Source organism: Eriocheir sinensis, chromosome 2, assembly GCF_024679095.1.
Source record: "Eriocheir sinensis breed Jianghai 21 chromosome 2, ASM2467909v1, whole genome shotgun sequence".
Classification (NCBI taxonomy): domain Eukaryota; kingdom Metazoa; phylum Arthropoda; class Malacostraca; order Decapoda; family Varunidae; genus Eriocheir; species Eriocheir sinensis.
In genome coordinates, this window is record NC_066510.1 from 4,599,656 (window position 1) to 4,625,708 (window position 26,053).

The following is a 26,053-nucleotide window of genomic DNA, read 5'->3' on the forward strand; positions in this document are numbered from 1 at the left end:
GATTATGATGACGGTGACAAAGCTTAACCGTGTAGCAGCGACGGGCCAAATTTGTGCCTTGATTTAAATCCCCAAAAATAGATGATACATAAACTGATCACAAATGCTTTGATATATATTTTGAAATGGTTTGTGTGAGTGATGATTTTTTCTCATTTTTATCGCTTAGAGGGACCATTAAGAAACATGATCCCCGCTGCTACCGGGTTAAGTGCAAGGGCAGAGAAAGTTTGTCGTGGAGGAAGTCCAGACAAGCAAATTACTGTTGTTTGAGGAAGAGGTGAAAAAAAGACTGTTTGGGTTGTGGACTCAGACAATTATTAGGAGACTTGGGTCAGTAAGAGGGATGAGGACGAGAAAAGGGAAGATGCGAGCATACAAGAACGTGAAGGCGGCTGGTGATGGAAGCTGACCTGACCCCCCTGATGTGCGCTGTGCTGGTGCCGAATTCGAATGGCTGAGGTTTAGCGAAAATAGTTGCAGGCAGCATAAAATTTTAACGGTGCGGATGAATCATGGTTGTTGTGGTTACGCGGAAGTGGTTGTGTGATTGCATCTCTGGTATTCTCTACCGCGGTGAAGATGAATTTTACTTGTTTTATTTTTGTGGTTGTTTGGGGATGGTTGTTGATGTTCCTGTAAAACTATAATAAATTCTTGTTCCAGTTACAGTTCATGTTAAGTGCAAGTAATGGTAGGGAGGGGCTGGTGCAGGTCCTGTTCTGTTCGGGTCATGGTGATTTTTGGTTGTCGAAATACGTGATTATGGTTGGAAAGTTGGTGCGGGTCTTGTAAGCGGTACGATGAATTCTGGGTGTGTAGATATTGCTGTTAGGTGCAGGTGATGATGGTTGGGATGGCGCTGCTATTTAGTATATCAATATTGAACACGTATACTATTAAGGTTATGGCGATATCTATCTGTTCAATCAATGGCGAGGGAGGGAGACAGAAAAGGCTAAAAAGAAGTGTAATATTAGTTTTCCCCCAACACAATGCTCTCACGAAGATCACACAAAAGAAGCTAGTGAATAAAGAATGACAACTTGAGGCGGGGAAGTGTTGGAAGGAGCGGAAGAGAAGGGAGAGTGAGAGAGGGTGAGGGGGGGAGACTGACACCCAGGGCCAGACAACACACACTGACCAAGGAGGCGATTTTCCCATGCAAGGGTGAAGTGGCGGAAGGGAGAGAGACTGAGGATGACGAAGACAAGACTGACAGCTTAAAAGTTACCGAGATGAAAGAACGTGGGGGAAGCAGACTGACCACACCACTGACCAAGGGGGCGATTTTCCCAAGGGTGAGGTGAGGCGGGGTGGAGCTGGGTAATGTATGGAGTGGGGGCCAATTTCCTGGAGGGGAGGATGTGTGACCGCCCAGCAGCTTCCGGCGTCCTCCGCTTCCCTCTCCCTCCTCTGCCCCCAGTATCTCCCTTTGGACTCATCCCCATATGGTGTGTGTGTGTGTGTGTGTGTGTGTGTGTGTGTGTGTGTGTGTGTGTGTGTGTGTGTGTGACTATACTATGCGGCCCTTAACTCGTAGTTCCTCAAACTAGGGTTCTTCAAATCTAGGTCTGGATAAATTCAGATTCAACAGGGACATGGGCAAAAAATGGTTTACTAACAGGGTTGTGGATGAGTGGAATAGGCTGAGCAGTCATGTGGTGAGTGCCAATACAATTGTCACATTCAAAAATAGATTAGATTAATTCATGGATAGTGATATTAGGTGGGGTTAGATTCACGGGAGATTAGGTTCAAAGGAGCTGCCTTGTACAGGCCTACCGGCCTCTTGCAGACTCCTACGTTCTTATGATCTTATGTCTTATCCTATACTATACACTAATGAGACTGCTTCAAATGACCAGTGGGCAGGAGACACGCAACTCTTAATACTGTCAAGGGGCTTTCGATGGGTCGTGAGGAAGAAGTAAAACCGTGTCGAAGTAAGAGTCTTGAACAGCAGCAGCCATGAACACAACATGGGCCATTCCTGTTGTGGTCCGTGTGAACGAAAGGTTTTCAGGAGTAAGAATTGTTTAGCGACGTATATCATGTTGACACGGATCGCTCCCCGTGTGAAATTTACGGTAAGTGTGCGAACAGCCTTCAGACGGGAGCAAGATGAGAAGGAAAGTGATAATTCTGTACTGCGACATGACAATTCGCTACCACGTGGTGTGTGTGTGTGTGTGTGTGTGTGTGTGTGTGTGTGTGTGTAATGGTTTCACGAAAGGGCAGCGTTATCTCCCTGCTATTGCTCTTCCTTTACTTTTTCTTCTTTATATCCATGCATGATCTTCATCATTCTAAAGACCTATACGTTTCTTCCTCTTTTCTTATCGTCATCATCTTTGCATCGTCGTGTTCACGCCACTAACTCTGTATCACTCCTAAGGTCTCACTCATTGGTCTTCTTTCCCCGAGTATCTTCACTCCTCTCCTGGTTCATGCCTTATAAGTTTCCAGCTCTCCACCAAGGATAGTTTCGCAGGACTCCTTATCTCTTGTAAGTACAAACATCTATCATTACTCTCCCCAATCATTCACTGTCTCCATTCTTCTCTTCCTATTGAAATTATCGCCCCCCTTACGTGCTTGGCGACACGTGTAACTACACACACACACACACACACACACACACACACACACACACACACAAGGAGCGATTACTGTCCCCCCGTGAGCAAGAAGGTAGAGGGAGTGGTGTGACGTTCCAGCTTTGCCCACAGATCGGCTAACGGGCTCACATATAAGTATACGTACCACTATATAAAGTTTGTGAACTGTATGTGTGACTGGCACCTGCCTGGGCCGCTGAGCCGTGAGTTAAACGCTCGTAGTAGCTCACAAACAAACCATGTAATCCTCTTCTAATAGTTACTATTCCCAGTGTATTTTTCGGCAGTAACAACTTTCATCAAACCTAACTTAAACCGGGCCGGGTGCAGGACACTACTACAATAATTCAGGAATAAACTTTCGGGAGAGTAATGGCTGGCGATCACGCGTTCATTATTCTTAATAAGTCACCTGGCACTAGTGGTATCCCTCAGGGTTCAGTTCTTGGCCCAGTATTGTTCATAATTTACATCCATGACGTCGATGTTCGGATCACTAATTTCATTACTAAATTTGCTAACGATATGAAAATTGGTAACTCGGTCCTCTCAGAGTAAGACAGGGGAAGTCTCCTGGATTAACACAAAATTTCAGCTTGGTTTGATGGGTGGGAGATCCACTTTGATATAGATAAGAGCCGGATGCTTCAAGTTGTAACAAATAATAAAAGGTTCGATTATGAAATGTGTGGTGAGAAACTCAAAAGCGTGGTTAAAATTGCATCAAACCTCAAACTCTCACAGCACACACTGATGTTGCAAGTGAACAGACTGCTGGGCTTCATTAAAATAAATTCTCATTCAAGAATAATGATGTAATAATACCATTGTACAAGAGCATAGTTAGGGCCGCTTTCACAGTCACTTTGTTTTGATCGTTACCAATGGAGGCGATCGCCGCTATAGTATTTCCACATAAAACTGGCCGATGGGGTAGTGGCGGCTGCAGACGAAGGAAGAGGTGTTGAGAGTGTGTGGCAAGGTGCGGGGCTTGGCTAACCCCGCAGCCGCCACTACCCCATCGGCCAGTTTTACGTGGAAATACTATAGCGGCGATCGCCGCCATTGGTAACGATAAAAACAAACAAGTGTCTGTGAAAGCGGCCCATAGACCCCATTTGGAATATTCAGCGCACTTCAGGGCTCTTCACCATGCGATGGGCACTGTTAAATTTGTAGGTGTCCAACGTCGCAACTAAAATGATTTATTCTGTCAATATAAGCCTTGCAATGAAAGGCTCTCATCTAAATTATGTTATCTCAGATACGTAAATGTTCCAAACACTCAATGGATTTACGAAAGTGGGCAAATCCAAATTGCTTATGATCGCTGACGTGCCTCAAACAAACAAATGAAAAAAATAATACTGTCGCAAAACTGAAGTGTAGAGAGAAATTCAGACTGCATCAAGTTTTTCTTCTACATCGTACTACGCATTAGCACGAGCAGGGAATAACATCCCACCATCAGTGATGTAGTGCAACATGGCAGACTCAATAAAAGCAAACTCCACCTAAATATTCACTAAGGGAGAAATGGAGTCGTGTTGACCATTAGTCCATATATTTTGTTGAAGATGCACATTGTTCTCTCTCTCTCTCTCTCTCTCTCTCTCTCTCTCTCTCTCTCTCACACACACACACACGGCTGCGTTTCCCTCAATACAGCTTATAACTTTATTATTACACCCACACCCACCCACACACCACGCGTAAGTACTTCACCAACACTCCCTTCCGCCCATTGTCCACAGCTTCCCACGTTCAATCCCCGGCAATCCCTGTTCTTCATTGTTGAATAACTCTCCCAGACAAGAGGTTAACAAACATGGATGCCTCTGGTGTTTTGTATAGTCTTCTCTACAATCAACTGCAACCTATGTTTATCTCATTTGAAGCAACATTCTCTTGCATAGCGACAGGGCCACCTCACAGCTTTCTCCCCGCCAACCGCCAAGAGCTGTGCATGAATGTATATAGCAATGTCAATATAAGTTAAGTTACTATATAGACATTGGTATATAGCACCGTACAACATGGATGCGATATTATGGAAAGGAATACATGATACTTGAATGTCCTGAACTATTCCTCACTTGCTTACTTCGTTTCTCTTCGCCGCCAGTTTTAAATTCAAGGGCAGAGAGTCAATGAAATTAAACTGCACGTATCCAGATTCCTGAAGCCATACTGGGGCCTGCCTACCTCCCCCCTCCCCCCCCCCACACACACACACCACCATAACCACTACAACGACCAACTATGACACTACCTCCCACACCATCACCACCACCCCAAATCAAATCCACCACCACCTCCCCCCTTTCTTCACAGCCACAAAGCTACCTACAAGACATGATCGAGGTTTATAAATGGATGAAGGGCTTTAATAAGGGGGATATTCATAAGGTTTTGTTGGTAAGAAAACCGGGTAGGACACGTAGTATATGGGTTTAAACTGGATAAATTCAGATTCAACAGAGACATAGGCAAATATTGGTTTACTAACAGAGTGGAATAGGCTGGGTGGAATAGGATGAGTGGAATAGGCTTAGCAGTCACGAGGTGAGTGCCAATACAATTGTCACATTAAAAAATAGATTAGATAAATTCATGGACAGCGATATTAGGTGGGGTTAGATACACGGGAGCTTAGGTTCAAAGGAGCTGCCTCGTACAGGCCTACCGGCCTCTTGCAGACTCCTACGTTCTTATGTTCTTATGTACTACTACTACTACTACTATTCTCTCATTTTTGTCATATCTCATTTCCGTGTTTGTTTTAAATATCTACTCCCTCCAACCTTTCCTTCCTCCCTTTCTTCCGCCATTATATCTAGCAAAACCACCACCACCATCAAGCCTCTCTCTCTCTCTCTCTCTCGTACCCCACCATAAACACCTCCACCACCACCACTATCACTACTTTCCTTCTTCACCACAACTTTACACAGTTTTTCGTTAATAACTTTTTAACAAAGCGTCGGATGAAGATGACGTTTTGCCAGGGTATGTTTTACACATCTACCTAATTATTGCCAATATGTTTTAGTACCGAATGTCGATCATTCAGGCAATCATAGGTGTAAAAAACGAGATTCCGCAGCCGCTACATTCACCGTGATGGGTTCAGTGGTGGAACATGTGACGCGGACTCTGACGTCATGAGACTCCGCCCACCGTGACAGATGATTGGCTATTCATAACCTCTGCCAACAATGACGTCAATGATGGCATTATTTGCAAGAATATCATTCTTATAGCAATTGACACAATTCAATTGACATTATAGTTTTTTTCTCACTAGGCATGAGTCGTTAGATTTAGGCTGGGTGCAGGTGCCAACTTGTATACCACGGAACACCCAAACCTCCGTATTAGAAACCTTTGTTTCCTCCATAGAACCCACATTGAATGACGTTGCCACTAGTACACACTGCCCACGGCGGTGCGAAGGACTTTTTTTTTTTTCATGTGGTCGGGGGTATACATTTCGGACCGGCGGAAGAGGTTAAATAGGAAGGCGTTGATAAAGTCCCTTAAATTATTATTCAGCAAAATATGAAAGAAAAAAAACTGGTAGGGGAGCTTGTGGAGGTGGATGTTGGAGCGTCATCCTCACCCACAATACGTGATCTGCCTACCTATTCAAGCTTTTTAAGTCCTGTCACGGGTCTTCTCACTTCTAAACAGTGACAAGCCGAAGCACAAAACCAGTCGCACAAGAACTGCAGAACATGCTGAGTCAGTGTTGACAACAGTGAACCCTCGAGTACGATACGAATACCATTATTTTCACCTGTCAGTGTTCACGTCGTAGCCTCTAAAACCACATCTTGGTGGGCGAAGCATCATGACGTGTTTTACGTCACGGAACGTCTCTGAACCCTTAACTCAAGATTGAGACGGCTCTGGCTTCTGCATTGTTATTTTACACCTTAATCATCAAACATAGGTACTAAAGCATACTGTTGAAAATTAGGTAGGGGTGTAAAACATTCTGATAAACTATCGTCTTAAGCGACACTTTGGTAAAAAGTTAATGCCAAAAAACCGTGTAACGCTGGATCTGAATCCCATAGTAATAACGTTACCGTAACTATTTCCACCACCACCATCACAGTCACCACTATACTATTGTCACCACCACCACCACCACCACGGCTACTACCTCGCTCACACCACTGTCACCACTACCTTGGTCAAACTACTAACATCACCACTAACCTCATCACCATTCATCGAGGCGTCACCATCACCGCTGTCACATCCTCTCTCTCCTTCACCACCATCACCACATCCTCCCCTCCATATATAAAGTATAACATTATTACGGCTTCTCATTTCACGCCGCCCTGCTTTTGGTTCCTTTGTCTTGTTGGATCAGGGGAATTCGGGCCACTGACTGGCAGACTTAAGCATTCAGAACAGTGGCTCTCGACCATTTCCGCCCAATGTCAGAACATCATTGCCCCCTTTCCAAGACTCCCGGAGAGGGGGTGCAGCGGCGTCACATTACCGGGGTGGGGTCGAGTGGGAGTATACTCGTTGCAGGCCTGAGGAGAGCCTCAGGGATGCATACATTTTATGCCACCCAGGGGACCTTGAAGGCAATCAAAAGGTCAATATTCCAAATGTTTGAGTCTGCCAATCTGTGATCCAAATTCCCCTCCTTGAACCTTTAAATTCCCCCTTGGTTGAGAGTCCCTGATTTAGAATATTGACTTTTTCATCGCCTTCAAGCTCCCCATGACGGCACATAACGCAGTTAGCAACAATTACATGCAGCAAAAAGCCTATCGGACAATGTAGCACAAACTTCTGAACCGCAAGTTTAAAAATAGCTTATCAATAGATAGGGCTGCTACACTTACGCTCTCCCTAGGCCTCCTGCAACGACTAGCTACCCCACTACCGTGCATAATATTTTTTCATTTGGTATAACAAAACAGTACCTCCATCACCTTCGCTACCACAGCCGCATATTAGCCCCCCCTCTTACCATCACCAAAACCTTCCTTCCCTATACACACACACACACACACCGGCCGTTGACCACAGTTCCGCTTACTACTCATGAGTTCATATGGTCTCTCCCTCCGTGAACACACACACACACACACACACACACACACACGAAGACGGACGGGACGCTATGAGCTTGAAATGGTCCCGTAAAAATGCAATTAGGTAAGAACACACGTTGAGGTAATGCAACTAACGTAAGAAAAATACACATATAAATATATAATTAAAATACAGCTTTCTCTCTCTCTCTCTCTCTCTCTCTCTCTCTCTCTCCGACTTATTCATGTTAACTTAGCAGAAGCCCCGCCTACAACAGCCCATAAATCACCAATACAATAATAACTCGCATGGCTCTTGAGTTAGAGAGGGAGCCTGGTCTGCTTGTGGGTTGGCCAATGTTGTTGTTGTTGTTTAAGATTTATCCCCTCACAAGGGGAAACAGGCCCTTGTCTCAATAGACGGCCTGTAGCTGTAAGCGGTGAACAGACAGTTCTTTCAGGGGGGCACACTCACCTCAACGATAGCGCAGCAGTCGTCGTCACTCCAGTACCCCGATAAGGGGCGGGGCAACAACTCCTCCGGGTTGGGAAGGAATTGCTGAGTGTAGTGGAGGAGGAGAGGTAGAAGAACTCCCCACAACAATGCGAGCAGTCGATTGGCAGTCGATCTCTACTGGATTGGGTCGAAAGGAACAACCCAAAGAAGTGTCGCAATGATGGAGCTTCCCTTTTAATGAGGGGTGCACGAAGGAGCAAATTTCGAAGCTAAAGTGAACGACTGTCTGATAAATAGAACCTCTAGATATTTTTCTTCACTTTCCACTTCCTTTTACTTTTGTACATACATTAATGGCCCTGTTTGGGGGTTGTGGCGTGGAGTTTAAGACCAGACGTTGCTCCTCACGTCATGCGAAGGTAATGGCCCCTGATTTCCATGGTTCGACGCTCTAACTCGGCCTAACCCACTACACCTCCACGCCGGGTATTTTCCCATGTAACATCGTATTTGGCCATTTATGACATGCAGCACTGTACGGGTAATATTGGACTGTGTAATGTTGTTGCCACTGATGGCTTGTGAATTTCTGTATCTGGTTTATTTTCATGGTCTTTGGATGTTACCGTTTTCATTCTTTATATTTCTGTATTTGGTTTATTTTCATGGCCTTTGGGTGTTACCGTTTTCATTCTTTATTTCTGTATTTCGTTTATTTTCATGGCCTTTGGATGTTACCGTTTTCATTCTTTATATTTCTGTATTTCGTTTATTTTCATGGTCTTTGGATGTTACCGTTTTCATTCTTTATATTTCTGTATTTCGTTTATTTTCATGGTCTTTGGATGTTACCGTTTTCATTGCACTTCGTATAGCTGTGATCAATAGTCTACATACCTACCTGCCTATCTCTTCATCTATCCTCTGTTCTGACTGGTATACAAACGTCAGAACTGTTATGTAATATAAACTTATCTACCACCACCACCAATACCACGATCATTCTTTTATATCGTAAAATGGGGTAAGTTTGCTGCGAAGAGGTTGGGGAACGTATCTGTGCCACCCGGCTGTACCCTCAGGGCCGCCTCGCTGGTGGTGCCAACGCGGAGCCGTGACCCAGTGGCCTTGAGCAAGGGCTAGAGGCAACAAGGTGAGCCCCGCCGCCCCGCCTGGCAGCATGCCCGCCACGCCGCGCCAACACCGATCACCATGTGTGGTATATATAGTGGGGCAACCAGACTCTGCTGAGCCTTCCCCTCCGCTTGGCACAAAGTGGGGGGGCGAGTGTGAGAACTGTAGGGCACGGTAGGTTGTTAACACACACACACACACACACACACACACACACACACACACACACACACACACACACACACACACTGGTTTGAGCAGTGCTGGCTTCTCCATGCGTCTTCTATGCAGCCTCTACCTCCTTCCCCTTCCCGGCCCGCACGAGTGACACGGACAACGCGGGACAGCACGGCACATACACAACACCATGACCGGTCGATGGCCGGACCGCATGACTCGTCGGGTGCGAGGCGGCGATTTACAACTCTACAGCAGGTGTTACTCAACTTGGGTAGACCCGGTAGAGGCGGCCCCGTACGGTCGACTAGTCACAGTTAACCCTCCGCTGAACAGTTTTGCACATACGGGACGCGCCTACTATAATCAGGGCAAAACTGCCTCCAATTTTCTAATTTATCCTAGCCCAGGCTGGGACGGCACGGGGCGTTTTCCTTGGGAGAACCAGCGGAAGGTGTTTTTTTTCTTTTTTCTTGACATAGCTGAGCAATATATATATATATATATATATATATATATATATATATATATATATATATATATATATATATATCTACAGCAATAAAGAAAAAGGATTCTATGGCTTAAAAATAAGAAGTATTTATTATCGATGCACACTGTTTAGTGGCGGCGGCAAGAACAACGCGGGTCTTTCACCGAGTAGTGAGTACTCGTCGGCGAGAACTCCTTGCCTTGAACGTGTTAACCTTTGACCTGCCCACCCTCCTGGCATGTGTTGTTCTGACGTTTGCGGTGTGTTCTGCCCCACAATGGGCGGAGAGTTCATACTGCAATGTGGCCTATGAACGGTTGGAGGTCTTGGGGTGGACAGAACGGTGGACGAGATTTAATTTATACTACTTCTGCTTGTGAAATTTTTTTTTTATACAATCATAGAGGTGGAATTCAAATCTGTCTACATTGTTCCTGCTAAAATGATGTTAAAATTAAAACAAGCTAGTGGTATTGAACAAAAGGACACATGTGGCTAATCAATCAAATTAGTAACTAAAAATCTTAGAAGAAAAACGGGTGACCTTCCAGGACGTGCAGCTTTCATACCATCCACAACAGGGATCGACATCTAGAAAGGTTGGAGAGCTCTGACCTCGAGTAAATGCTAAGAAGTACGGAATGAGGAAAGGCGAGAAAATTGTGGATAATCCAGGGATGAGATGCAAACACCATGTATTAGATAAGATCAATGGTGAAAACATTCTGATGATGCTTTTGTAATAAGTGTAATTGGACAGTTTATATCATGCGTAGAACTGATAACAGAACCCAGAATTTGTCAGGGCACAGGGCCGGATGGAGAAATCAAATAAGACGATTCCCTGGAACAGGGGGGGTGCGCTCCACCTCTATGAGTACGCTGCTATGAGACAAAGAGGTGGAGGACGTAAGGAAAGGCCATTGTGCCCGCGCGGCCTACCGCCCCCCCTGCCGTCCTCCTCCACTACCAACACCTATACCAAAACCTCCACGCCAGGGACAATAAGGGCACAGGCCCCACTCCCATGGAATATCGGGACAAGGCCGTCGCACAAAAAGTGGGGCTCTCTCCACCTTCCTGGTCGGGCATTTAAATCCCACTGCACCGTAACCGTCGGGGAAGGGACGCAACGTTCCCACCAGGTTCCCAGCTGACGTCATGCGAGGGGCGGGGTTTCACAGGGAGGCACGCCAACACAGCCATACCACAAGCCTTAAATTTCTATGATGTCTGGTCGGCGACCACGCCACTGCTGGCTGAGGGGCGCCATGACAGACATAAACAAAATAATCGCCGGCAAATATTCACTGGCTACATGTAGTCCTGTGTTCAGTTGGGCACAGCCACCTTGGCTGCCGCAAGGTGCTCGGCGAGTAAGCAGAGTTGCCAAGGGGCGATTTTATACCACCAAATTGGGCTATTTATGAAGAGGTTCTGAGGGAGGTAGCTGGTTGTCGGTTTAGGGTCGATATTTCAATGACTGGTATACTTAAAGACAAAACAAAATACGTTTTCTGATCTACTATTATAATTTCAGTCCTCTAGAAGCAGGATGAATACTATATCAGTTAACGATTTCACGTTGCTACTTTGGGCTAGTTTTGACGTTTAAGTCACTCCAACCTGAACTTGGCATCCCTGCTGGTGAGGCCAGTGAGTCTGCCCTCCATGCCCTGTCCCTCCCCATACTGGGTATCAGACCATTCACCCCCTCCTCCCTTCCCGGCCTGAGCTTTGTCCACAAGGCCGCGAGAGGAACCTGTCAGAGAGGAAGTGAGAGAGGGAAGGGAGGAGGCAGCCGTCAGATAACCAACAACACCCTGCAGTTCAGGCAAGGGGTCCACGTAGCCCCGACAATCCTTCCTGCCTGGCCGCCCACCATCCACCACTACACACACCACCGGAGACAATGCACATTACCTTTGCGTGGACGTTCTTCTGAATGTGTGTGTGTGTGTGTGTGTAATTCACCATGGTCTGATCACCCTCTGAACTCGAGATCCCCAGACAGAAGCCTCCACGAATAAGCTTAGGGGTTAGTGTCAAATCCTTGGGTACAGCTGGAACCTCACACCTAGACCCACACTCACACACCCGGGAGGCGGAACGCAACCAAGTGTTTTATAGCGGCACCATCTAGTTCGGCTCATGCTGGCCCTCGGAACTCATTTTTTATCCTCTTTGTAGTTAATGTAGTTTTTTATTTTTTATGTGTGTCCCCACCACCCTGCTCTTGGCCAAGTAGGTAATCGGCCTGTATGAGGTAGGCGGCGTGACTCACCCGTAACAACCGGTGACATAAGTTACCTAATTCGCAGGTAGTCCCGGGGCTCAGAACTCTTCCCTCTCACTTGAATACAGAACTTTTCAGTCATATGACACATTAATATAAAACTAACTTTTTTTTCTCTCTTACGTTCAGCCTATGGCATTGGTAGGCTTTCTTGGTAGAGTTTGGTGGTTGGCCCAGCCCCGTTTTGGCGCAGGCTAGTATTTTAGAGTGGCGCCATCTTGCTTGGCTCATAATGTCCCCCAGAGCTCATCTTTTTATCTTGAGTTAATAAAGAGTCCGGGTCGATGGGTAGTTTCAGGACAGCATGTGGAAAGTCTTAACTCGGTAGCAGCGAGGATCATGTTTCTTAAAGGTCCCTCCAAGCGAGAAAAATGAGAAAAAATCACCCCTCACACAAATCACTTCATAATATATATCAAAGCATTTGTGATCAGATTATGTATCATCTATTTTGGGGGGTTTATATCATGGCACAAATTTGGCCCGTCGCTGCTACCGGGTTAAGCCACTCGGTGATGACTGAAAATTGTCACCTTGTAGCGGCGGGGGGGACTTGAACCCGGGTCCGTCAGGACGGCGTGCTCGCACGCTGACCTCTCAACACGCCCCCACCCCCCTGGTTACGCGTTTTTTTTTTCTTAAAGTATTTTCATTGCATGAACTCTATCTTTTACTGCATCGCCTTCATCCTTAATAATTCTTCTTTTTGTCTTATACGCGTAAGGGTAAATAGACTTTCTAATTCTTGTACTTTTCTCGCTCTATTAAGGTAAGGTAAAGCTGGGAGCATACGCTATAGCTGCGCGTGGCGGCGGTGCTCATCTCCGTCCCGTTGGTCATTTGAACCTGTGTTGGGAGATAACCCATTAACCCGGCACAGGGCCAGTATAATATCCGGGTTAACACAGTTTACCTTCCCCGGATTTACTATCATTTATCGAACATCCAGAAAGGAAGTAGAACAGCTGGGTGGACTGTAAGCCGACTGCCCTGGCCGGGATTGAAACCCAGGCCCGCAGATTCGTAGTTTGGGACGCTAACCACTGCACTGCGGAGGCGCTATTATAGCAATGGGGACAACTTGGTAAAATACAGGGTCAGGGATGAGGCAGGAAAGAAATGGTTCAGGAAAAGGGCAATGGATAAATAAGACACATGAAACAGATGGGGAGTTTACGGAAGTACAATGGAGAACTTCTGATGGAGGGATTATAGAGAGCTACAGACTCGGGAAGGGAGGACACATGGTGAGTAACGGGTTCTTGGGAGCTGCCACGTGCAAGGCGATTGTCCATTTGCAGTCTCCTCATAATATCCTTGTACATCCCCTCACAATATAGTTCCGTTTTTTTTTTTTTTTTTTTACAGCTAAGGACGTAAAAAAAAAAAAAAAAAAAAAAAAGCCCGCTACTCACTGCTCCCGAACAGAGGTCAAAGGAGTGTCCAAAACGAGAGGTCAATTTCGGGAGGAGAGGTGTCCTGATACCCTCCTCTTGAAAGAGTTCAAGTCGTAGGCAGGAGGAAATACAGATGAAGGAAGATTGTTCCAGAGTTTACCAGCGTGAGGGATGAAGGAGTGAAGATGCTGGTTGACTCTTGCATAAGAGGTTTGGACAGTATAGGGATGAGTATGAGTAGAAAGTCGTGTGCAGCGGAGCCGTGGGAGGAGGGGAGGCATGCAGTTAGCAAGTTCAGAAGAGCAGTCTGCATGAAAATATCGATAGAAGAAAGAGAGGCAACATGGCGGCGGAATTTGAGAGGTAAAAGACTATCAGTATGAGGAGAGCGGATGAGACGAAGAGCCTTTGACTCCACTCTGTCAAGGAGAGCTGTGTGAGTGGACCCCCCCCCCCACACATGAGATGAATACTCCATACGAGGGCGGACAAGGCCCCTGTAAGTGGATAGCAACTGTGCGGGGGAGAAGAACTGGTGGAGACGTACAGAACGCCCAGCCTCGAGGAAGCTGATTTAGTAAGAGATATGAAGTTTCCAGTTGAGATTTTGAGTTAAGGATAGACCGAGGATGTTTAGTGTTGAGGAAGGTAATAGCTGAGTGTTGTCAAAGAACAGTGGATAGTTGTTTGGAAGATTGTGTCGAGTAGATAGGTGGAGAAACTGTGTTTTTGAGGCGTTGAAGGACACCAGGTTCCTCTTGCCCCAATCGGAAATAATAGTAAGGTCTGAGGCTAAGCGTTCTGTTGCCTCCAGCCTTGAATCGTTAAGTTCCGGTATGGTGGGTCTTCTATTAAAAGAAGTTGAGTAATGCAGAGTGGAGTCATCGGCGTAAGAATGGATAGGACAGTTCGTTTTGGAAAGAAGATCATCAATGAACAACAGAAAGAGAGTGGGAGATAGGACAGAACCCTGTGGTTCCACAACCCCCTCCTTAACCCATGAGATGGGTACTGTACACTCCATAAGCAATATTTGATACAATTGATAATTTGTTTCTCAGTAAGTCACATTAAAATAAGCCTATTTTCTATACAACAAACAATAGACTGTGTTATCTAAAAAACAACAATAACAAAAACGCCCGATACACGCTCCTGTAATAAAGAAAGCAGGATGCCCAAAAAGATGTACCGTAGCTATTCATTTTCGCCAGTTAAAGTTGCGAAAGGGTTGAGATGCGTGTTTGGACGTGCAAGATGACCGTCGCATTACACTGTTCCCATCACCTAAACATCCTTTGAAAGTTTAATCAAATCTATACAAACTATGTTTGAAAACGTTCTTTCAAGAATTCACACCTACTACTACTACTACCACTATTAAAAACAACCAAAATAATCACCAAACATTACTAAAATAACTACAACTAATAAAAATACTACGACTACCACTATTACTAAAATAGAATAATACTGCTATCATCATCTCTAACCTAAATCAACCCGACTTGCAGCTTCATTTACATGTGATCGATATACTGCATGCTGGATACACACACACACACACACACACACACGTCACAATACGGGTGCGCAACGATCTTTTTTTAATGAATTCAAAACGGAACATTTATCTTCACCTTGAAACATTACATAATACTTATTAGTACATATTATATTTGTATTGGCTATTATTATTATTACTATTATTGTTGCTATTATAATATGATGGGGGAGGTGAGCACTCACATTGACGAAGATAACAACTCGTATGACACCGCCTCTGCGCCCCTCCCCCTAACGCTGGGCCAGCAATGCCCCACCCATACCCCGGCCGTCACTCTTTTTCCCAGCTCCGCCTGCACATGCAGTGGTCCGAGGCGCACCCACCTGCACATCGACCACACATTTCTTGTCTTTGTGCACCTCACGCCGTGGCCACCCTCACAGCCAACCTAACAAGCTGGCCTAAACAACACGTGGTCCGTGGGAAGGAGACCCTGCCGTCCCCGCTTCCTGCCACCATAACACTCACCCTAACCCTGGTGCAGGGCAGGGACAGTCCCACCAAGTGCACGTCAGTAACATGATAATGTCATTCAACATAATTGTGACATGTCCTAGTGTGACAGTGCCTGAGTGCGGGGCCAGCACGGGATACTGAGGAAAGGCCAACCAGGTCCGTGAAGCAGGGCAGTGTGGGTTCCTGCTGCTATGAGCCCGACCGCTAAGCAGCTTGATAGCAGGAGCCTAGATCAGCAGCACACCCACACCCATGATCTGGCGTGGGCGGGGGCGGCGTAGGTCCAGCAGCACACTGTGCAGAGCACCCCTTGCCAGTGATCTAACCCATCATCATCAGCTATAGCCTATTATCAGTACAGTGCAGGACAAAGGCCCGTTCCATGGTTCACAACCTGTGTCTACATCAGTGATGGTGACCCTTCCCGACAGGCTATGGGTAAAATGTCAACTCTGTCTGGTCCTCTGTCTACCCTGGGTCACGGCTCTGCCCCAAAGGTCACCAACGAGCACCCAACACGCCAAGGCAACGCTGCCCCACCCACCCACTCGCCGCTGCACCCTGCCCCACCACGTGCTGCCCCGCCCCGCTCGGCCTGCGGGGCACGGCTGGCCACCACCACCACCACCACCACCTTGGGGAGGAATTCGGCTTCGCTCAACATTCTTGTGTGAGCACTGCTTGCCCACGCCTCGCTACTCACTATTTGCAGCACACAGACGGTCAGCAGGAAGCACCTCCCCGTGTGCTGGCCGCACCCCATCCTCCCGCCGGGGTCCGCTGCTGCTCAGAGAGTAATCCACACGGCCTGGGTCACTCCATCGAGCGCGAGGCCCACACACCCTCCCTCACTAACACTTTCTCGTGGACTGGCGCCGCGCCACACCTTGCGGCCTGCCATTGTTTACTCCTCAGGTAAAAGTAGTTCCCCGGCCTTCGTGCGCCGCGTGCTGCGTGGACTGCCGCAGAACATTGGGATAATTTCACAAAAATTATTCCTCATAGTTTCAAGAGTCAGAAGTCTTGAGAAGAATAACAATAACAATAAACTAAGGGAAACTTCGCAAAATACCCTTCCTCCGTTTTCTTTGGTTTGCGTGAATTTAAATTGAAGAAACAAGACAAACTGCTCTAGAAAGAGGCGTTAAGGACGTTCGTCGGAGCATCATATGCAAGGTGCCAAGAAATATACAATTGAAGGAACAACAGACTTGTCGATGAATGCAAAGAAGGTGAGAAGAGGAACAAGCAGCTGTTTTTACATAGAAAAGACGGATTAAAGTGAGAATCATTTGTTCATGTTATAATTTACTGTATTAGACAACATTAGAATATATATATATATATATATATATATATATATATATATATATATATATATATATATATATATATATATATATATATATATATAGGGGAGAGCGGTGATGATTCGGCCACTTTTTAGAAAAATATTTTTAGAAAAAAAAGTTTAAAAAGTATTGTAATTTTGTTGATTTCAAAATGTTCCTTCATCATTTGGCTCTTTAGGCTGCTAATGTGACACCCATACCTATTACCAGTTTTCAAGTGTAAGTGATGAAACACAAGTTTCTAAGTCGTCCGATCAAACCATCCCCACCCGTGGTGATGGTTCGACCAGGGGGTGGGATGGTACGGACACTCATAGTACTCGCCATAATATTAATATAGCTTAAGTTTGATTGGCTAATAAACAAGATTATATTTACTACAAAACATTTGTATAAGGACAAAAGTATCCTTTCAATATTTATAGGGGAAAAAATAAAAGGAAAATTACAAGAAATATCTCAAAAATTTTGGTATTAGGTCTTCCTTCTTTTCTCACAAGGATAATATCTGAATATAAATCAACCAAATTAACCTTTTTATAACCGTTGCAACACCAAGAATGTTTAAATTGATACAAATTTAATAAAAATCATGAAAAAATCAACTGTCCGAATCATCACGACTATAAAAAACAAATGTGTGGTCACACTCCTTTTCCAGCACGAGAGCTGGGTGATTGTGTTATACGGCAATACCTTCGCCGTGCATCGCTGCGTCACCGAAATAATTTACATTTTGCTAATTGCCATGTTTTTGAAGTGAGAGCTTACGATACACCCTGTAAATATTACATACGAGATGCAAAAAAACATAAACTCGGACTTGCATCGAAAATAACAGCTCTGATGGCGTGGTTGTCCCTTTGTGGGCCAAGGCAACAAAGTTTTGCACATTCACACAAAATCTCGCGGCACTCAGTCACATACACTTTACAATTGAAGGAACAACAGACTTGTCGATGAATGCAAAGAAGGTGAGAAGAGGAACAAGCAGCTGTTTTTACATCGAAAAGACGGATTAAAGTGAGAATCATTTGTTCATGTTATATATATATATATATATATATATATATATATATATATATATATATATATATATATATATATATATATATATATATATATATATATATATATATATATATATATATATATATATATATATATATATATATATATATATATATATATATATATATATATATATATATATATATATATATATATATATATATATATATATATATATATATATATATATATATATATATATATATATATATATATATATATATATATATATATATATATATATATATATATATATATATATATATATATATATATATATATATATATATATATATATATATATCAACAAAAGTAAAGTGATGGTTTGTGAGCGAAGTAGAAGTGAGGTTCTAGATTTTGTATGCCCATATAGAGTGGGAATTGAATGTGAAAAAGAACGCAAAATAATTTTGAATGGTGAAGAAATGGAGGAGGTCAATGAGTTTAAGTACCTTGGATCAGTTATATGTATGCATGGTGGTACGGAGGGAGAGATAAGAGGAAGGGCATTGCAAGGAAGAAGGATGGTAGGGTCTTTGGGACGAATCATGAATGGCAGAAGTGTGAGCATGGAGGTAAAGAGCGATTTGAGAAATATAATAATAGTACCAACCCTCACATATACAAGTAAAACGTGGGCCTGGAATGAAAGTCAAAGGTTTAGAGTGCAGGCAGTGGAAATGAGCTATTTGAGGAGTGCTTGTGGTGTAAGTAGAATGGATGGAATGAGTAATGAAAGTGTGTACGAGCGTTTTGGAATGTGTCACAGGGGTGAAGGGAAGAAGTGTGCAATGGTGGAAGAAGTGAAGCGACAGACTTTAAAGTGGTTTGGCCACATGGAGCGAATGGAGGAGAGTAAAATGACCAGAAGGGTGTATGTGAGTGAGATAGAGGGAGGGAATGCTAGAGGACGACCTCCAGTAAAATGGAGGGATAGAGTGCAAGAGTACATTAGGGAGAGGGGGGAAAGACCTTTGAGAAACTTTGAGCAGACAAGGAGGGAGTGTCTGGATAGAGAAAGTGGAAGCTGTTCTACCGTGGCCGTCCCCTGGTGGGAGCTCCTAGGAGCAGGCGTCGATGAAATGATGATGATGATGATGATATATATATATATATATATATATATATATATATATATATATATATATATATATATATATATATATATATATATATATATATATATATATATATATATATATATATATATATATATATATATATATATATATATATATATATATATATATATATATATATATATATATATATATATATATATATATATATATATATATATATATATATATATATATATATATATATATATATATATATATATATATATATATATATATATATATATATATATATATATATATATATATATATATATATATATATATATATTTTTTTTTGTAGGCAGTAAGTGAGTTCTAGATTTTGTACCCATATAGGTAAATTGAATGTGAAAAGAACGCAAAAATAATTTGAATGGTGATTGAAAAGGAAATGGAGGAGGTCAATGAAGTTTAAGTACCTTGGATCAGTTATATGTATGCATGGTGGTACGGAGGAGAGACCAGAGGAAGAACTGCAAGGAGAAGGATGGTAGGGTCTTTGGACGAATCATGAATGGCAGAGGTAGCAGGCATGGAAGTACAAGAAGGCGATTTGAGGAAATATAATAATGATACCAACCCTCACATATACAAATAAACGTGGGCCTGGAATGAAAGTCAAAGGTTTTAGGTGCAGAGCGGTGAAATAGGCTATTTGGTGCTTGTGTAAGTAGAATGGATGGAATGAGTAATGAAAGTGTGTACGGAAGCGTTTTGGAATGTGTCACAGGGGTGAAGGGAAGAAGTGTGCAATGGTGGAAGAAATTGAGCGACAGACTTTAAAGTGGTTTATTACATGGAGCGAATGGAGGTAAAATGACAGAAGGGTGTATGTGGAGTGAGATGGGGAGGAATGCTGGGGACGACCTCCAGTAAAATGGAGGGATAAGTGCAGAGTACATTGGAGAGGGGAAAGACCTTTGAGAGGCTTTGGTGAACAGGAGGGAGTGTCTGGATGAAAGTGGAAGCTGTTCTACCATGGCCGTCCTGGTGGGAGCTCCTAGGAGCAGGCGATCGATGAAATGATGATGATGATGATATATATATATATATATATATATATATATATATATATATATATATATATATATATATATATATATATATATATATATATATATATATATATATATAATATATATATATATATATATATATATATATATATATATATATATATATATATATATATATATATATATATATATATATATATATATATATATATACATACAAAGGAGGCAGCTCAAGGGCACAAAAAAATAAAATAATAATAAAAAAAGCCCGCTACTCGCTGCTCCCCAAAAAATAATCAAAAGAGGTGACCGAAACAATGCTCAATTTCGGGAGGAGAGGTGTCCTGATATTCTCCTCTTGAAAGAGTTCAAGTCGTAGGCAGGAGGAAATACAGATGAAGGAAGATTGTTCCGGAGTTTACCAGCATGGGGGATGAAAGAGTGAAGATGCTGGTTAACTGTTGCATAAGGGGAAAGTCGTGTGCAGCGGGGCCGCGGGAGGGGGGGAGCATGCAGTTAGCAAGTTCAGAAGAGCAGTCAGCGTGGAAATATCGATAGAAGATAGAAAGAGAGGCAACATCGCGGCGGAATTTAAGAGGTACAAGGCTATCAGTAGGAGGAGGAGAGCTGATGAGACGAAGAGCCTTAGCCTCCACTCTGTCCAGAAGAGCTGTTTTGGTGGAGCCCCCCCACACGTGAGATGCATACTCCATACGAGGGCGGACAAGGCCCCTGTATATGGATAGCAACTGCGCGGGGGAGAAGAACTGGCGGAGACGATACAAAACGCACAACCTCGAGAAGCTGATTTAGTGAGAATGAGTTTCAGTTGATATTTTGAGTTAAGGATAGACCAAGGATGTTTAATGTTAGAAGACAGTGACAGCCCAGGTGTGAAAATGAGGTGTTTGGAGGATTGTGTCAGCAGAGTTGATAGGTGGGAAGGTGGGATTTTGAGGCACTGGGACAGGCTCCAGCCTGCCCCAACGGATATGATATAAGTCTGAGGTTAAGCGTTCTGCAGCCTCAGTGGAGATCTAATGTAATTCCTGTTGAGGGTCTTCTGTTGAAGAATTGAATAAAATACAGAGTGGAGTCGTCGGCGTGTAGTGGACAGGACTGATTTATTTATGGAAGATCATTGATGAATAACAGGAGAGAGCTGGGTGATGGATAGAGCCTGAGGGTATACTGTTGATAGGTTTGGGGAAGAGCAGTGACCGTCTACCACCTGAGATAGAACGGCGGAAGAGCTGGAGATAAAAGAACAGAGAGGATAGTATCGAAAGGGCAGTTTGAAAAGCAAAGACTGGTGCCAGACTCTATTGAGAGCTTTCGATATGTCTAGCGCAACGAAGAAAGTTTCACCGAAACAGCTGAAGAGGATGACCGAAAAGTCAGTTAAGAGAGCAAGAAAGATCCTTGATGAACGCCCTTTACCGGAATCCATGGCGATCAGATGAAAGGATTAGAAGTGGAAAAGTGCTTTTGAATCTTCGGTTAAGTTGGTTAAAAGCTTCAATCAGACAGAAAGCAAAGCTATAGGGCGGTAGTTTGATGGTGGAACAGTCACCTTCTTAAGCTGGGCTGTACAAGGCATACTTCAGCAGGAAGGAAAGATGAATGTTGATAGGCAGAGGCGAAATAGTTTGACCAGGCAGGGTGTCCTTATGAAACAGTTTAAGGACAATAAGGCACTCCATCGGGTCCATAAACCTTCTGAGTTAGGGCCAGAGAGACAAGAAAACATCATTTGGAAGAATCTTAATAACAGGCATAAAGAGGTCAGAGGGGGACGAGTAGGAGGAATATGCCAGAATCGTCAGGTGGGATTCTTACAGAAAATTTGAGCGAAGAGTTCAGCTAGAACAGATGAGAGGACAGCAGTGCTGCCGTCAAGTTAAGAAAGGAGGGAAGAGGGAAGAGTGGAGGAAATATTTTTGGCTAGATGCCAGAAGTCCACAGGAAGACAGAAGAAGCAAGGTGTGACATTTCTATTAATGAAAAAGTTGTAGTCAATTCGAATAGATTTGGCACGATTCAGGATTAAATACTAAAAGATCAAAGTTAGCAGGGTGAGGCTCTGGAACCTTTTTGTGGTGCTCTCTATCTTCAATAACACGAAGAACAAACGCATGATTAAACCAAGGCTTTTTAGCATGAGGATTAGAAAGTACGTTGAATGTATGCCTCCATTACAGAGACAATCACCTCTTGTGATGCGCTGAACACACAGAGGGTCTCTCCACCAGGCGATAATCATTCCACGGGAAATCAAGTACATCCTCAGGTCGTTCCACCGACCTGAAACATAATATGACATCGCCAATTCGGTGGGTCAGAAGATGTACAGGACGATAGGACCAGGATGCAAGAAATAAGAGTCATGATTGGAGGAGCCCAACGGAATGGTTTGGCAGAGTAAGCAGAGGATTAAGTAAGGAAGGGTCTAGAATGTTGGGCCAGTCTCAGACATTCGGGTATACACGAGTAGGGTGCGGAACCAACTGCTCCTAGGTCGTTGAGGAGAGCAAAGTTGTGGAGAAGCTTGTTCACCAGGCTGGTCAGTGAGAGGAGGATGAAAGCCAAAGCTGGTGGTGAACATTGAAATCTCCCAAGATGGAGATTTCAGCAAAGGGAGGGTGAGTCAAGATGTGCTCCACTTTAGAGTTCAAATAGTCAAATAATTTTACATAGTTAGTAGAATTAGGTGAGAGATAAACAGCACATATGTATTTAGTAATAGAATGACAATGAAGTCTTAGCCAGATGGTGGAAAATTCAGAAGAGTCAAGGTCGTGGGCACGAGAGCAAGTGATGTCGTTGCGCACGTAGGCGCAACATCCAGCTTTGGATTGAAATTTAGGATAGAGATAGTAGGAGGGAACAGAGTAGAGGTTGCTGTCAGTAGCCTCAGAAACCTGTGTTTCGGTGAGGAAGAGAAGGTGGGGTTTAGAGGAGAGATGGTATTCCACAAAATGAAAATTAGAACGAAGACCACGAATGTTGCAGAAATTAATAAAGAGGAGGTTCGAGGAGTTATCAGGACACCTCTCAAGCTTCAGTAAGCAGAAGGAAGTCCTACCTGGGGGTTATGGTCCCCCAGGCAGGGACTCCAGGCAGTGTTGTCCTGCTCTTCCTCCTCCCCTCTGGCCAGCTTACTTCCCCTTCAAGGGTGCATGTTTGCATTCCATTTGACAAACACCAGCTTCTCAAAATTATGAGTCAGGGATGACCTCTTGTGCATGGACGTCAGAAGCTGAACGAATCTCTCCACAGCTGCAGGAGAAGGGACTGGGGTGTTGTGCTTGAAGTGAAATACAGGACTCTTTAATAAAAAAAGATAAACTCTTTTGGACGTGCAAATCACATGAAATCTGGGATATTTACGGGACAATTTTATTTGCCAGGAAGAACCTTTAAAATCCAGGGCTGTCCCGGAAGTAAAAATGTCTTGCATCTTAATGAAGTTTCTCCACTTTCAGGAAAATTCTTGAATCTATTATCAGCATTCGCCAATCCTTTTTAAGTTTTTCGCTAACCCTATTCCGCATTTTTTCTGTTAGTCCGCCATTAGCGGATTAAAATTAGACTTAGGTAATAATAATGGTATGTCCACCTATAAGTGGTTGAGAATGTGTGTGTGACTGTGTGTCATGTGATGGTGTGCATGTACGTATTAGTGTTTATAAATAATATATACGTGCATTATGCATGTCTTTGTAATGTGTAGGTAGAACCTACTTCCTCTTAAAGTCCACAAGAAATATTTTAGTGCTTCGGCACCAATATAAACATGTGCTATGACCAGGACGCTGGGCAGGCTCAGAAGCTACCTAAAGGCCCCTCAAGCAGAAACCCTACTGGCGCAATGGGCAATGACAGTAAAAAAAAAAAAAAAAACTCTGGATTGTGTAATTATGCAAAATAGACTGGAAAATATGAACTGGCATGGGGCTGAGCACTTCTTATCACTTTGAGTGTTGTCGTCTTGTGGCGTGTACCCGGTGGTGTGGCGGGCGTATGAGCAGAGTTAACGATGCGGAATTTTTTCACATGAGTGTGATTACTATGTGTTCAGGATTTTTCAATTCAGCATTCTATACAGTGAATAAAATCCTGAACACATCACATCATCCGTGATGATGTCATAATTTCATATCACATGCAACCCTTCCGCATCACACAATTTGGTAAACTAATATCCTAACGCTTCTGCATCCTCACAATACGGCAAATACATATGACATCCGCATACATCATCCCGCGGATCTCTGAAAACTGACATCCGATACAACTCAAATATACACTGTTTTGCGGTCTAGAGTCTGACCAAAAGCCGCATTACATAATTTAACTAAATGCCACAGTCAAGGGTTCAACATTAAACTCCCCTCTCGACCACCTCGTCCTGCCCCTTGCATTCAGTTGCCCTCCAAAACGCGCCTGAGGGAGAACGGTAAATGATTAGAATATAACGACCAGAATATCGCATTTGATTGGCTATCCAAGTCCTTTCTCATAATCTCTGTTCAGCTTGTAGAAATTACTCAGATGGGATCGCGACTATTGTTTTTCGGTCCTCCTAACCTTGACGTTCAGCTATGTCTATAAATCTTTTAGATGTGTTGCAATTATATCTGTAATTTGACCAAAATCTTGTAGCATTTTTGTGAACGTTTGACAAAAGGAATTTGTAAGATATAAAAAAAACAAATTGGCTATAAAGTGACGTGTATGGCAAATCCTTTTTATCCACAGATGAAAAACACCTCAAGTACGTAACAACAGCATCCCCATAACCAAGCTAAATTTTCAACGACAACATGAAGGAAATGATTTTTATCTATTTTATCTGCCAAAAATTATCATAAAAAATCGGTCATAAATATGCCTCAGAAGTAAGGTTTAGCAATGATACCAATCCGTGCAAGATTATGCAACACTCTTTTAAAATAACAATTACAAGGAGAATTATTCTACCTCTTGTTAGATAAAAATGTTTCGAGATAGCAGTTTTATGTCCCACAGTAAAACACCATACTGATAATAGAGAAGGAATGACATAATATGTAATTACATAATCCATTAGGCAGACCGGAAGGTCAGTAGTGCGAGCCAGGTCAAATCAGCGAGGCCGCTGATTGGATGACGTCATTGGCCTTGCAGCGAATCATAAGCTACGGAACCGTCAGCCAATCCTAGGGAGCCCCTCAGCTGCTGGTTCAAAAGAGAGAAGTTCTCTTTTATTTCTTCCTTTCAAGCAAATTGTACTAAATCGTAATCTACAGATTCAATTGTATTTCGTTGTTTTGCTGCACATTACGTCTAAAGTAGCTCTGCTGTTCGATGTCTTGTTACCTAGCGAACATGCTTAAGATGAAGAAAATTGAAGATACGATTGATTGATATTGATAGTTTATTGTTGCAGGTAGAACAACAAAAGGGAGGAGGAACATGCCATCCCAGAGAGATTGAAGGGCAGGAAAGCAAATAAATATGATATCGAGGCAGACAGAACGAAGGACGGAAGGAAATAGGAAAATTCTTGTCATATCTGCAGCCCAACTCATGGGATAGCTGTCACAAAGGAAGGTCCATGGTAGATGGATGGGGGCAGGCGTCACAGCAAATTAAGCCCGGACATCAAACATGCCATTATCTTAGCTCAAGCTCGTGTATGTGGGGTTCTTTTCGACTGATATGGCGTCCTAGAACTAGCATAATCATCATTCTTTATTATGATGACAAAGACCATATCAAAATTTGCCTCATTAAATAAGTACATAAGTTCGGCACTCTTTCCCTCGTCTCTCAAGCCATCCTCAG

General features: G+C 43.5%; 1 protein-coding gene across 2 annotated transcripts in view; it reads right to left on the bottom strand.

The window, feature by feature from the left end:
• Positions 1-16,549, bottom strand: part of LOC126998753 (sodium/potassium-transporting ATPase subunit beta-1-interacting protein-like) — a 40,816-nt gene extending 24,267 nt beyond the window's left edge. For both annotated transcript variants that reach the window (XM_050860770.1, XM_050860760.1), the window contains exon 1: positions 16,368-16,549. In XM_050860770.1, the coding sequence (XP_050716727.1) occupies positions 16,368-16,427 (60 nt within the window). In that variant the 5' untranslated portion in view covers positions 16,428-16,549. The remainder of the gene's footprint in view (positions 1-16,367) is intronic.
• Between the last annotated feature and the right edge of the window lie 9,504 nt (positions 16,550-26,053).